At 63.8% G+C, this 12,689-nt stretch overlaps 1 protein-coding gene across 1 annotated transcript in view; it reads left to right on the forward strand.

Moving 5' to 3' along the window:
• MYO1A (myosin IA) overlaps nucleotides 1-3,621 on the forward strand; it is a 19,414-nt gene extending 15,793 nt beyond the window's left edge. The window contains exons 9-14 of the mRNA XM_026659279.1: nucleotides 299-433; nucleotides 1,097-1,203; nucleotides 1,419-1,551; nucleotides 2,108-2,260; nucleotides 2,654-2,781; nucleotides 3,251-3,621. Of these exons, the coding sequence (XP_026515064.1) occupies nucleotides 299-433; nucleotides 1,097-1,203; nucleotides 1,419-1,551; nucleotides 2,108-2,260; nucleotides 2,654-2,781; nucleotides 3,251-3,374 (780 nt within the window). The 3' untranslated portion in view covers nucleotides 3,375-3,621. The remainder of the gene's footprint in view (nucleotides 1-298; nucleotides 434-1,096; nucleotides 1,204-1,418; nucleotides 1,552-2,107; nucleotides 2,261-2,653; nucleotides 2,782-3,250) is intronic.
• The last annotated feature ends 9,068 nt before the right edge of the window (nucleotides 3,622-12,689 follow it).

Raw genomic sequence — 12,689 nt, forward strand, 5'->3', positions numbered from 1 at the left:
GGGGCCTGTCCCCTCTAGGGGGCGCTGGCTCGAATCCGGCCCTAGGATGGGGACTGGCTGGCTCGGGGGGTGGGAGTGGGACCCGGGGCCTTTCCCAGTTGGGTTTTTAAAACGTCCACGCTGGGTTTTGTAAGACTCCAGAACCATTTTCAAACATCTCGAGCCGGCGCTCGCCCTCTGGGGCGCTCTCGCCCCCGCGTTGGACTCTAACCCATTCCCGCTCTAGAACCTCGTCGTTTGCAGTCTAGAACGTTCTGCATTTTCACCCCCTGTGTTTTCTGCTCCCCGTCGCCCAAAGCTGCAAAAGTTTTTCCTGGGGCTGCGGAGCAACCTTCCCCCCCTGGTAGTGACGGATCGCAGCTGGCCCGCCGCCCCCTACAAGTTCCTGGCAAACACCAACGAGGAACTGAAGAAAATATTCTACCCCTGGAAGGTCTGTCGGAGGAGAGGCCAAACCCCGGGCCTGGCTGCTTATCCCCTGGCTGTCACCGCGGGGAGAGGGGGGCGGGTCTGAACCCCAACTTCCGACATCCTGCCTCCCTCCGTTCCCTCCTTGCACTTTTCTTACCTTCCCCTCTGAACGATTCGGCAGCTGTTCATCAGCTGCCATGTCCGCCCCAGAGGTGGCTGCATTGCAGTGCCGGGGAAGGGAATCCTCTGCAGTGTTGCTCTGTAGCTGGTACCAACAGCTAAAGTGTCCCACCCTAGAGATGGCTGCATGGCAGGGCTGGGTGACCAGGCCCCGTTCAGCAACTTCCCCCTCCCGCTCCGGCGCTGGCTGCGTGGCTGTCCGTCAGCTGCCACGTCCCAATTCCAGAGGTGGCTGCATTTTAGTGGCAGGCGACGCGACCTCTGTAGTTCCACGCCCCTCACCGCCTCCCTCTGGGTTTTCTTGGTGCACCTGCCCAGCGCGTAATAATAACAGCCCCATCGACCCATCTCTGCTCCTGGCCGGGGATCGGCCCACTGTGATTCCCCACGGCCGTCTCCCTTATTCACCTCCCCTAGGGTCCCGGTGGGCGGTCCCCCCCTTTGCCCTCTCTGCAGGCGGGATCTGGGTTCTGGCCCTGACCCGGCTTTCTCCTCCCCTCGGCAGTGTAAGAAGTATCGCGACCGGCTGACTCCGCAGAGGAAAGCTCTTCTGCAGGACAAGCTGTGTGCCAGCGAGCTCTTCAAAGACAAGAAGACCCTGTATGCCAAGAGGTTAGCATGGGGCGGGGCGGGGCTCAGTCCTCCAGTGGAGGGGGGGCTCGGTCCTCCAGTGGGGGGGCTTGGTCCTCCAGGGGGGGATTCGGTCCTCCAGTGGGGGCTCCCAATCCCAGAGTGGGGGCAGGGCAGCAGGACTCCGGCTTGTGATTTAAAGCGAGGGGTGGGCAGGGCAGGCGGGCGGCTCATGGGTCCCACGTGGTCTCTTCCAGCCTCCAGCAGTCGTTCCAGGGCGAGTACCTGGGTCTCCAGAAGAACCCCAAGTACCGGGCGCTCCACACCGCGGCCGAGGGCAAACTGGTCCTGGCCGACACCGTGCGAAAAGTCAACCGGGCCAACGGCAAGGTGGGGCGGCCCCTCCCCTCCCCGGGCCGAAGGGCCTCTGCGGGGGAACCCAGCCTCCCCCTGGTCTCCTCAAGCCCCTGGCTTCCTGCTGTCTCCTCTGCCGGCCGGCTGCAGCGAGGTCTCCCCGGCACACTTCTCTGCTGCCCCCCAACCCGCTCTGTGGGTCGCCCCGGTGTCCCCAGGCCCGGCTGCTCCCCGTCCCCCTCTCCGGGCGTGGGGATAATAAATCCTCGCCCTTCGCTAGCGCATTTCACCCAGAGATCTCCAAGCGCGCCCCAAAGGAGGTCAGTCTCGTCGTCCCTCTTTTATAGGGGGGAAGAGGAGGCTCTGAGCGGGGCAGTGACTTGCCCGAGGTTACCCCGGCCAGAGCTGGGAACAGAGCCCAGGCCTCCTGTGTGCCCATCCCGGGCGCTCCCCTCTCGGCCACGCTGCTCGGGATCGGGCCCCGACGGGCCGTGCAGTGCACCTGAGGTGCGGGTTAGGGGAGTATCGGCCTGACCCCCCGCGTGTCTGGCAGCCCCCACCCGCCCTCACCCTCCCGCCCGCTCCTTTGCAGACGGTTCCCCGGCTCTTCCTGCTCACCAAGAATCACATCATCCTGGCCGACCCCAAGGCCGCCCAGCCCAAAACCGTGGTCAGCCTGAGCGACATCCGGAGCGTCTCGGTCACCCGCTTCTCCGACGGCTTATTCGTCTTGCACCTCAGTGAGGTACGGCCCGGAGGGGGCGGGGGGGCGACGGGGCACAAGGGGTGCTGTGGGCGAAGGGCCAGCGCCCGCGGCTGCCCGGGACCCCCACGGGCTCTTGGGAAAGGATTTTCCAGCGGGGGGAGGCTGTGCGTGACCCCTCTTCCCACAGCTCGTGGGCGGACAGGGGGCGTCACTCATCATCCTTCCGCGCCACGTGGGTCCCCTACTGCGTCAGTCCCGGGGTGTCAGTCGGTGCCACCGTCCCAGCCTCGCTGCAGTGCCGCGTCGGGAGCAGCACGTCCCGCTGGCCCGGGGCTGCCAGCGGTGTGGGGAGGTGGCCGGAGACCCCCCCGCCTGCCCCCGCAGCGAGCTGAAGTGTGGGGGGGCCGTCCTTGTGTTTGCTCCCCCCCTTAGACCTCCACAGTGGGCGCCAAGGGGGACTTCCTCCTCGTCAGCGACCACCTGATCGAGCTCATCACCAAGCTCCACCAGACGTTGCTGGAGACCACCGCCAAGACCCTCAACCTCCAAGTGGCTGATGAGTAAGGGCAGGGATTGGCCAGAAGGGTGGGTGGGCGGAGCCTGAGCTGGGTGTGAGGGGGAAGAGGAGGCTTCTGATTGGGCTGATGGGCATGACTGTCACCTAGGCGTGTGATGGTCTCTGTCGCCCTCTGGTGGCTTTTGCCTGGAAGAGGATAAGAGTCTGTTACCGCTGCTGGCTGAGGGACCCAATCCTCTAGCTCCAGTGGGTTGGAGGCTCGTCCTTCTAGCGCAATGGGGGGTCGAATCCCGCTGCCGGTCCAAGCAGGGTCCTGGCCACCGTGCGAGCGTTTAGCAATGGCCTGGGCAGGCCGCGCTCTGAGTGGCAGCCGTGGCAGCCCAGCACCGCTTGCACCTCCGGCTTTTTCCCCAGCAGGGGGCGGCGTGTTGGGCATCCCTGGGGGGAAAAGGGAGGAGTGGGGCCGCGCCAGGGACCGGGGCTGATCTCAGAGCGCCCGGGGGTCCGTGCAGGTTCTCCACACAGTTCGGCAAGAGCAGCGTCGCCATCCGGATCGTGGAGACGGCCGAGAAGAACGGGGCGGCGCCCGTCTGCAAAAAGAGAGGCAGCCACAAGATGGAGGTCCTGGTCCACTGAGGCGCCAGGACGTCTGCCGTGCCACGGGGCGGGGATGGCTGGGAAGCCGCCGTGCCAGCAGCTGAGAACCTGGCGCTCGAGGCCCCATGGCAGGGCGCGATCCCGCCCGGCTGGGGGCACGGACCTTTCTCCTTCCGCTCTGATCCCTGCCAGTCTCTCGGCAAACCCAGGCAGCCCGAGGCCGGGGTCGTGCCCGGCTGGTGAGAGCCCTTCCCTTTCCGTGCCGGGGGAGGGGTGTCTTCGCTCGAGGCCGGCTCCCTGCTCTCGGGTGGAGATCGGTGCAAATAACATTAAATACCGAGCAAGTCGGATCGGTTCTGTCGCCGCTATGTGTGTTACTGTCGCGCCAGCCCCCGAGCTCGGGGCCCCGCTGGGCCAGGTGCTGCTCAGACCCCCGGGGAGACCAGCCTGTCCCCAAGGGGCTCCCGAAAATATCCCTGTTTTACAGCCCACGGGTCACTCGGGACGCTCGTGGTGGAGCGGGGGATGGGACCCTGGGATCCCATTAATCAGACACCAGGGTAACGGGGCACAGACGCCACCGGCTTTGGCTGAGGAGCAGCGATGGGGCCGGACCAGCTCCAGGAATAGCAGAGGGGCCATCCCGGCTGCTGCCTCTTCTCTGCCATCCCGGCTTTCTTTTTCCAAGCCAGCAGGTGGAGCAGTTGGCACGGCCCATCTCAAGCCGTGCCGTGGGGCGTAGACACCCCACTTAGGAGCCGGGGGCTCATCGGGCCGGGAGCTTGGGTTCCATTGCTGGCTCTGGGCGCAGGGGTCTATTGGGTTAGCGTGGGGGGGGCTGGGTGCCAGGACTCCTGGGTTCTATTCTAGGAGAAGAGTGAGGGGAGGGGGGGGTCTAGTGGTTCCGAGGGGGGAGACTTGGGAACTGAGACTCTTTGATCAAATCTCATCCGCTCTCTGCCTCAGTTTCCCCCTCTGCACACCAGGGATGATAATCCTACCACGTGGGGGAGGGGAATGAAACTTTGCACGGTGCTGGGAGATTTTGAAGGGTGGGGGCCTGGGGGGCACAGGCATCCCTGGGCGCTGCAACCAGCAGAGAAGACCCCAAAGGGCGAGTGATCATCCGGTGATGGCCAGTGTGTCCCTGTCAAAACTATCTAGGGGCTTGGTTTCCCCAGCTGCAGCTGGCCCCGTCCAGTCGGGGAGGTCGAGCGCGGGGCATCTCCTTGGGGAAGGCTGCATCCGAGGGGTTTGCTAGCTCTGATTATTACGGCAGTGTGCAGAAGACCCGGGTCACGCCGCGCCAGGTGCTGTACAGGGCCCTAGTCTCAAAGCACATGAGAGCTACATAGGGAAGGGGTGGGAGGGGAAACCGAGGCACAGAGTGGGGCAGGAAGTGGCCACGGTCTCGCCACAGGGCAGAGGTGGAGCTGGGACTTGAAGCCAGGTGTCTGGTGTCCCCCCAGATCCTCCCCCTGCCCCATATCCCTGCCCGGCCTCAGGCCCGGAGCCCCAGAGAACCAGGCCCGTGGTCGGTTGCGTGGGTTGCGGGCTGGGGGTGCCGGGGGCCGCTCTGGCCGGTCCCAGCACATTGAGGGTGACAGCCGGGCTGTCAGGCGGAGTTAGGTGACAGCGTGTGGATGGGTTGTGAGGGCCAGGGGGGCTGCAGCCACCAGCGGAGATAATTTGGCGGGTTTCTCAGGGCCGGCGCGGGGAGGGTCCTGGCTCCAGCGTGGCAGGGCTGAGTCACCGGCGCGTCGAGCGCCAGCCTATGGGCAGTGCAGTGCCGAGCGCCGTGGGACTCGGGGGGCAGCAGCTTCTCCCTCAATCCTTCCTCTTCCCTCGGTTCTCTGCCTGCCTCTCCTGGGAGGTGAATGGCCCCATCTCCGCCCCCCCTGTGCCAGCATCAGCCCTGCCAGGAGAGACCACCCCCGGCCCATGGGAATGCGGGGGCCACAGCACCAGGCTCCCCTCCCTTGGGGGGGTCCCTCCATCACCACAGCACCCAGGCGCCGACAGAGAGACTTCAGCCCTCTGCAGGTGGCTGCTGCGCTGGGTGCAGGGGCGGGCTGGGTGCCAGCCGAGTAATGGGCATTGCTGGTGGCACACGCCAGAGCTTCCAGCCCCGAGACCTTGGTCTGAAGAGCCCTGCGTCCAAACCACAGCCGGGGGTGGCTCTGGGTGTAGTCTCCCCCGCCGCCTGGGCCCTGGGGCAGGGCTGGGGGGCTGCATTGCCCGGCGCTGGGAAGGAGGAGGGGGCATTGGGGGGTGCTGCCTCCCACGGGTGGGGGATCTTGGGGGTAGAGGCATCTCAAAGTCCCCATTCCCCTAGGGGGTCGGGGTCTCCGGCTCTGGGCTAACGAAGGCACCTGGTCTCTCCTGTGCCCACCTGTCGTGTCCCAGCAGCGGTGCGAGGTTGTTGCCAGAGCGCCGTGCACGCCCTCACTGACCAGCAGGGGCCGCTGCCGCCGCCTCCTCTCCTGAGCCTGGGTGCTGGGGCCCGGGGCGCTCGCGGGCGGCGCCAGCGCCTGGCTTCCAAGCCAGGACCTGGAGTTCTGCCCGCGGCTCTGGCACAGCTGCGCCCCCGCAGCCAAAGCCCCGTGCAGACGCAAATGCCAGTGCAATTAGGCTCTGTAATTACAGGGCAGCAGCTGGAGCCCTGGCGCAGGCACCTGCCCGCTGCGGCGCGGCCAACCAATGGGGGAGCCGGGCAGTGGGGTGCAGCTATCTGCCGGGGCCAGCTTCACGTGCCAGCGAGGGTCCCAGCTCCCCCCAGGAACTGCCTCCAGTTGTGCCCTGCCTAGAGCCAGCTTCCCGCTTCCGCCTGCGCCACAGGGCGGGGGAGCCGGCTTGGCCAGCCCCTGGCACCCAATCAGGCCGGAGCTGGATGTGTGTGTGTGGCAGCTGAGGCTGGGGGGGAGCGGGATACGTGAGGGGTGTCCCCTGCAGAACTGATGATGGGGTGGCTGATCTCATGCCCCTTCTGTTGCCTTCGCGTCCTCTCCCTCGGCACGTTTGGGAGAGGAGCAGGGAGCCAAGGGCAAATCTGTCCCACCCCAACTCAAGAGGGAAACGTGACCCCCCCACACACACACTTGTGGGGTGCCAGGGGCGGGTCAGTGCAGGGAACGTCCCTTCTGCAAACCCGCCCCCCCCCCCCCCCCGCGTCATGACAAGGTTTCGTTCCCCGTCGAAAGGCGACGTTGAAATTCCTCACGGGATGGACACACCGGGGGAAAAACCCTCCGGCGCCACTGGATTTTGCTGCGCCGACGTCCTGGCATGATCGGCCACCCACGGGCAGGCTGGCGCGTTGCAAATCCATGTGCCTGGCCCCCGAAGAAAACGACCTCGAGCGGTGCCGGCTTTCCTCCGCCAGCGAGAGCCTGGGCGCTGAACCCAGGCTTGGCGGCGAGCCGGTGGCATTTTCCCCACAGCCTGGCCCTTTAAGGGCCAATTAGCCCCGTCCTGCTACACCTGTGCAAGGTGCAGGACTTAAGCGGGGGGGGGGGGGCAGCGGGGACGCGGCTGTAGAGGAGAGTGGAGGGGCTGTTCCTGGGGGCTGGCCCGGAGCTAGCTAAAGCCAGGAGGCCGAAGCGCCCAGGCACGGGGAGGTGTTGACGAAGGAGCCGGAGAGCTAGGTGGGTAGCCTGGCCTGGCTGATCGGTGGCCGGGCCCGCTGGTTCGGCTGGGAGCCAGGCCCCAAGGAAGGGTGACGTCTATGGCACGTATGTTTGGACGTTTTGGGACTGGGGTGAAGGGCCTCCCCTCCCCAGGGAAAACAACGAGGATCCTTGTGGCACCTTAGAGACTAACACATTTATTTGGGCATAAGCTTTCGTGGGCTACAGCCCACTTCATCGGATGCATGGAGTGAAAAATCCAGGGGCAGGTATAAATACATGAAAGGAGGGGGGTTGCTTTACCAAGTGGGAGGTCAGTCTAACGAGATAAATCAAGGGGCTGAAGGCTTGAACATGGCGGGGGGGGGGGGGGGCCCCACTCACCGCCATGGCGGGCGAAGGCTGAAGAACGTGGTGGGGAAACTGAGGCAGGGCACTGCAACACTGGGTCGTGCTGCCAGGGGGCGCTGTGGGACGGCGAGCTTTGTAACAGGCTGTTAAAAGCTCTTTCGGGTGATTCTTCCGTTCTCCCGTCCCTGCTCTTGCGCCAGCTTGAAGCCCCGTTTATCCCCTCCCCTGTAGGCTGGGGCTGCACTCAGCTTCCTATGGGCCCTGGGCCCCCAATGCTCAGTGGAGGGGGGGTTCACGTCCACCCCAGAGCAGCCTTACCCTGAATGACAGGCCCTGCCTCCCAGCTGGGCCTCGGCAGGGGGCGGGGGGGACGGACGTCTATTGTGTTTGGCGCGGGGGGGGCGTGCGCAGCGTCTCGGTTAATAGCACGTTGGGAACCGCTCGGCTGGGACGCGCCAGTCGCATGATCGCTCGAAGGACAGCGGTACCCAGCTCTGCCCCACGTGGGCTGGGGGGGCTGCAAAGACCCACGTTAACCCCTCCTGGGCTGCCCGTGTCCTGCTTGGCTTTTCCCTCCTCTTCTAGGCCCACTGCCTGACAGGAAGCTGTTACTGCTCGTGTACCAGGCCCCGTTCCCTGCCAGCCTGGCCCTGCCAGGACTGTGGGTACCCTAAAAACCCCTGGGCCCAGAGAGGGCGTCGGGAGACCTGAGTTTCTAGCCCTGGCTCCATCGCTGACCTTGGACAAGTCCCCCTGTACGGGGGCGGCTTCTCTAACTGCGCTGTTCCCCTCAACTTCAGCTGGGCACCGGGGGGGGAGGGGAAATCTCACGCCCAAATCCCCCTGCCTCAGTTTCCCCATCCATACAATGGTGGTGGTGGGGGGAGTTATGCCCAGAGGAGTTAGTGGCTTGCAATGAGGAGGTCTCCGGTGGGTGAATCGCGGATCTGCCGGGGAAATTCTGCAGGAAGGGGTCCCTCGGCCCATTGTCCCAGCGGGACGTGGTCAGTCTGTGTGCCGGGCTCTGGAGAGAGACTGAGGCCAGGCAGCCACATCTGGGGACAGGGTGTCTGGTCCCAGGCCGGTCTCGGTGTGAAGGGGCCTGCCTCAAATCTGTTGCCGTCCCCGTTCTAGGAAGTGGGGCGTCTGGACAGCTTGTCAGTAAATAAACCGCTCACAAAATCCCCCGGGGCTGGGCCATCGGGTCCTGCTCCAAAGGGGGACATTAATCTGCCAGGTCCTGAAAAATCTGGAGCCGTGGTTTGTCCGCAAGCGGGCGTGGATTCGAATCCCTCTTGATCCGGCCGGGGAGCGGCTGAGAGAGAACCGGCCGCTGGGGCGAGTCCCTGCGCGCGTTGGAAAGAGCTCGGATGCACCGTTAGAAGAGCACTGGCCATGGGATCCGTGAGGCTCCAATGGACACCAGCGAGCGCTGGCAGAACCCGGAGCCCCGGTGGAGAGGGCTGGTGAGTCATTCCCTTGCCGTGACCTGGCGGGAGGGGAAATCTCGTTACTCGGGAGAGCAAATTACTGGGTGAGCAGTGGCGGGCGGGGGGGATGGGGGAAATCATAATTTGTCTCAGCCTCTTTGTGTGGCGAAATGTCAGCAGGCCGGGAAGGTGCGAATGTGCCAGCGCCTCTGGCATTCTCAAGAGCCGCTGCTCGCACTGGTGTGAAAAGATCGGGTGGCAGCCGTGAAAGGAAAACGTGGCAGGCTGGTCGGATTGAGCGGCTCCGGCGCCACCAGAGCACCCCCAGGAGGTGTCGCGAAGGCCGGAGCCGCTAATGAGGAGCTGCTAAGGCGAGCTAACGAATTCTTTGCTGGCCCCTCCGAGGAACACAGTGGACCTTAGTGGCGAAGGCCCCGGGCTAGGGATGCGCCAAGGTCGTTCCCGTCCCCATGCACACGGCTTCTGCCGTCAACCACCCCAAAGGATTATGGGATGGCCCCCCGGGAATCTTGGGAGTGGGGAAGGGGTTCTGAGGTTCCCATAATCCCCCTCCCGATGTGTTCTTCCAGTCTGAGTCTGGAAACATCCCCCCCCACCCCACACACACACACACACACTGTTCTAGCTGCCCCATAGCAAAGGTCTTGCCGGGGGTTGGGGGATCCCAGCTTTTGGGTTCTGGGTTCATTTATCTTGTGGCCATGAGTTCCGCAGGCTATCCCTGAGGGCTAAAGCAGAGCAGGACAGAAGGTGATTTGGCCAGGGTCGCGCAGGGTGCCGGTGGCAGAGTCAGGATTAGAACCCAGCCGTCCTGCATCCGCTGCCTTAACCAGCCTGCCTCACTCCCCACCCCGTCGCTCTACCTGCCGGCCTGGGCCCTGATGCCTGCAAACAGTTGCTGGTGGAAGATGATTGACAGCTGGTTAGGGACTGGAACTGCCCACCTTACCCCTGCTCCCCACCACTGTGCCCGGCAGGATGAAACCGTCCTGCAGCCGGCTCCCCGCATCGCTGCCTGTCACGGAGTCCCAGGGCGATGCGCTGGAACTGCTCCCCACAGAGCCAGTCAGGACTTTGGGGAGCCTCCTCTCCCTCGGAGCAGACCGTCTTCAGGGCAAGAAGCTCACACGGCTTCACCTCCTGGGAGCATTCAGCATATGCCCCTCCGTGCGCTTCCCACAGTGAGTCCGCCCAGGCGGGGTCCTGGGGCAGCCAGAGGGTCCTGCACCCCCACTTCGCAGTCAGACGTGACTCTCAGCCAGCCAGTAAAACAGAGGTTTATTAGATGACAGGAACACGGTCTAAAACAGAGCTTGTAGGTACAGCGGCGAACGGGATCCCTCGGCCGGGTCCATTCTGGGGTTCAGAGAGACAGACACCCCCGTCTGCCCTCACTCCTCGTCCCCAGCGTGCTCCAACTCTGAAACCCCCTCCAGCCCCTCCTTCTCCCGGCTTTGTCTCTTTCCCGGGCCAGGAGGTCTCCTGATCTCTTTGTTCACCTTTAGCTATTTCCTTGCAGGGGGGGAAGGGGCCCTGGCCATTTGTTGCCAGGGAGACAGAGTGTCGGTGATTTATGCACACTGGCCTTTCCCCACCACCTAGAGACTTAAGAAATGCATAGGGGAAACTGAGTCACCCACCCAGTATTCAGAGGAAACATTAAGAACAGTCCCACTTGGTCACACTGCCATCCCCGGGATCTGGGTCACACGAGGCCAGGATGTCTCCTCCTGGCCCTTCTCTGTCTCATTTCCCGCGGCGGCAATCTCGGCTCCGCATTGCTGGCGCTTCCCCAGTGAAGTGCCGGCTCTTGTGCCAAAGCAATTTCTGGGAGATTGCAGCCGGCTGCCGGCGCGGCTCGGTCGCTGAGCTCTTCCCTCCCAGCTCCGGCTTCTTCAACTCCCCTGCGCCCCTGAAGGCAAGAAACTCCCTGGGGCTTTGCAAAGGTGCAGAATTTTGGGGGGGCACCCCTGCTTCCCCCCCTCCGCATTGTCCCTCTACCCCGGAGCCAGAAGGCCCACCCTTGGGGAGAGGGTCTCCCCTTTCAAGCCAAGCCCCTGGGGAGGGGGGGAGCTGAGATCTGCCATTGACAGCTGCAGAGGGGGCGGCTCGGCTGAGCCCCACCCAATTGGTTTTACGGGCCGCTGGAAGGTGAGCAACGGGGTAAAGACGCATCCTGGGCGAACGGAGGGTGTGAAGGGGGGGCCCTGCCCAGCCTCACCAGGGCGGAGGGCGGCGAAAATATCTCAGAGCACTTGGCAAGGGAGGTCGGTAGCGTTCTCCCCAGTCTACAGATGGGGAAACTGAGGCACGGGGAGGTGGGGAACCTGACTTTAGCTGAGAGCATCGAGCAAGGGGCCTGGTGGGTCACCTCAGACCAGGACCCTGCTGCGCTAGGCGCTGTCCACAGCACGGGGCATCCCAGCGAGGCGGCATTGTGGATTGGCGCAGTGCGGGACACCAGCATCCCCCAGAGCAGGGCTGATTCTGGAGGCCTGACGCTCAGCCGGTGGGGGCTGCTGTCTCGACTCCTCCCATCCCCCTACGAACGCCGTGGCTATAACAACCCCGTCTGTGTCACCCCAGCCACTCCGGTGCCTCTCGTTTCCCAGGGACTAGTGCCCGGTTGGCACATCCAGGCTTCCCGCCCCCCCAGCCCCACCGTCTGGTCAAGACCCCCCAGCTCTTGTGTGTCATGCCACCTGCCAGCTAGCTGGGCTGAAAGCCTCTCTTCAGTGAGACCCTCTCTCCTGGTTTTCTCACGATAAAGACCCAGCTCCTGGACTCCTGTTATTACCCGAGACACTCCGCTTTCTTTATCCATTTCCTGCTCCCGTGGCTGCGGGGAAAAGCTCAAACGCAAGCCCCGAATGCTCCATTGGTAGAAGGCCCCTAAATAGAGCCTCAAACTTCTTTTTAGAGAAAACCTCCATTTTTGGAGGCCGGACTCATGAACCCCCTGGGGTCGGCAGCACACTAATCGCCTTCGCTCTTGTCTAGCGCCGGTCGTCAGCAGCTCTCAGAGCACGTGGCAAGGGAGGTTGGTAGCGTTCTCCCCAGGCTACAGATGGGGAAACTGAGGCACGGGGAGGTGGGGAGGTGATTTGCCCAGCAGGCCAGTGACGAAGCCAGGAACTGAATCCAGGTCTTGTGAGTCCCCTTATTCAATGCTTTATCCACCAGGCCTCAAGAGGTGGGATTATATTTGTTTAATCTTGGTGCGTAAATGGGAGCGGCATGCTTGGGGGGGGAATCTGCCCACAGAATCGCTCCATGCCTCAGTTTCCCCATCTAAAGCGGTGCTCACAATCCTTCCCTGCCTCATGCGGGGGTGGATGGATTCACTGGAAGCTCTCTGGGGCGTGCTCTGCCCCGCTCTGTATTCGTGCGCGGGGCTGATGGGGAGGTGCCCAGATGCTGTGGTGATGGGCTTAGAGTCATAGAACAGCCCTGTAGGATGAGCTCGCGCCAGGGATTGTGATGGCGAAAAGCGTCTCCCAAGAGCTCAGGGTAGCTGGCTTCCTTCTGCCCACGCTGGAGGTTCCTTGCCCCCTTCCTCTTGCTTCCCCCTCCACCCCAGTGCACTAATCTCCAAGACAGCATGCGGGGTGGGGGGTGCTGCCGCAGCAGACAGTCTGTAAACACTCCCGGAAAGGGAGCTATTTTTGCAGACCTGGTGCTTATTTTAGTAACACATTAAATCCACCTTCCCCCGGTGCCAGAGAGGCAGCTCCGTGGGAGGGCGCTGCACGTGGCTGAAAACGGGGCCAAGGTGCCGCCCAGACGCTGGCTGGGAGCGTGGGACTTGGAGAAGCAGGAATGGGGGTCTGGGGGGGGGGTCCCCTGGGAAACGGAGCCTTTGGGCCATGGGCTGAATTGGAGTCCTGCTCCAAAGCTGGCTGTTGTATCCGGCACAGAATGAGTTT

Source organism: Terrapene carolina, unplaced genomic scaffold (assembly GCF_002925995.2).
Source record: "Terrapene carolina triunguis isolate 2854851 unplaced genomic scaffold, T_m_triunguis-2.0 Scaffold616, whole genome shotgun sequence".
NCBI classification, from domain to species: Eukaryota; Metazoa; Chordata; order Testudines; family Emydidae; genus Terrapene; species Terrapene triunguis.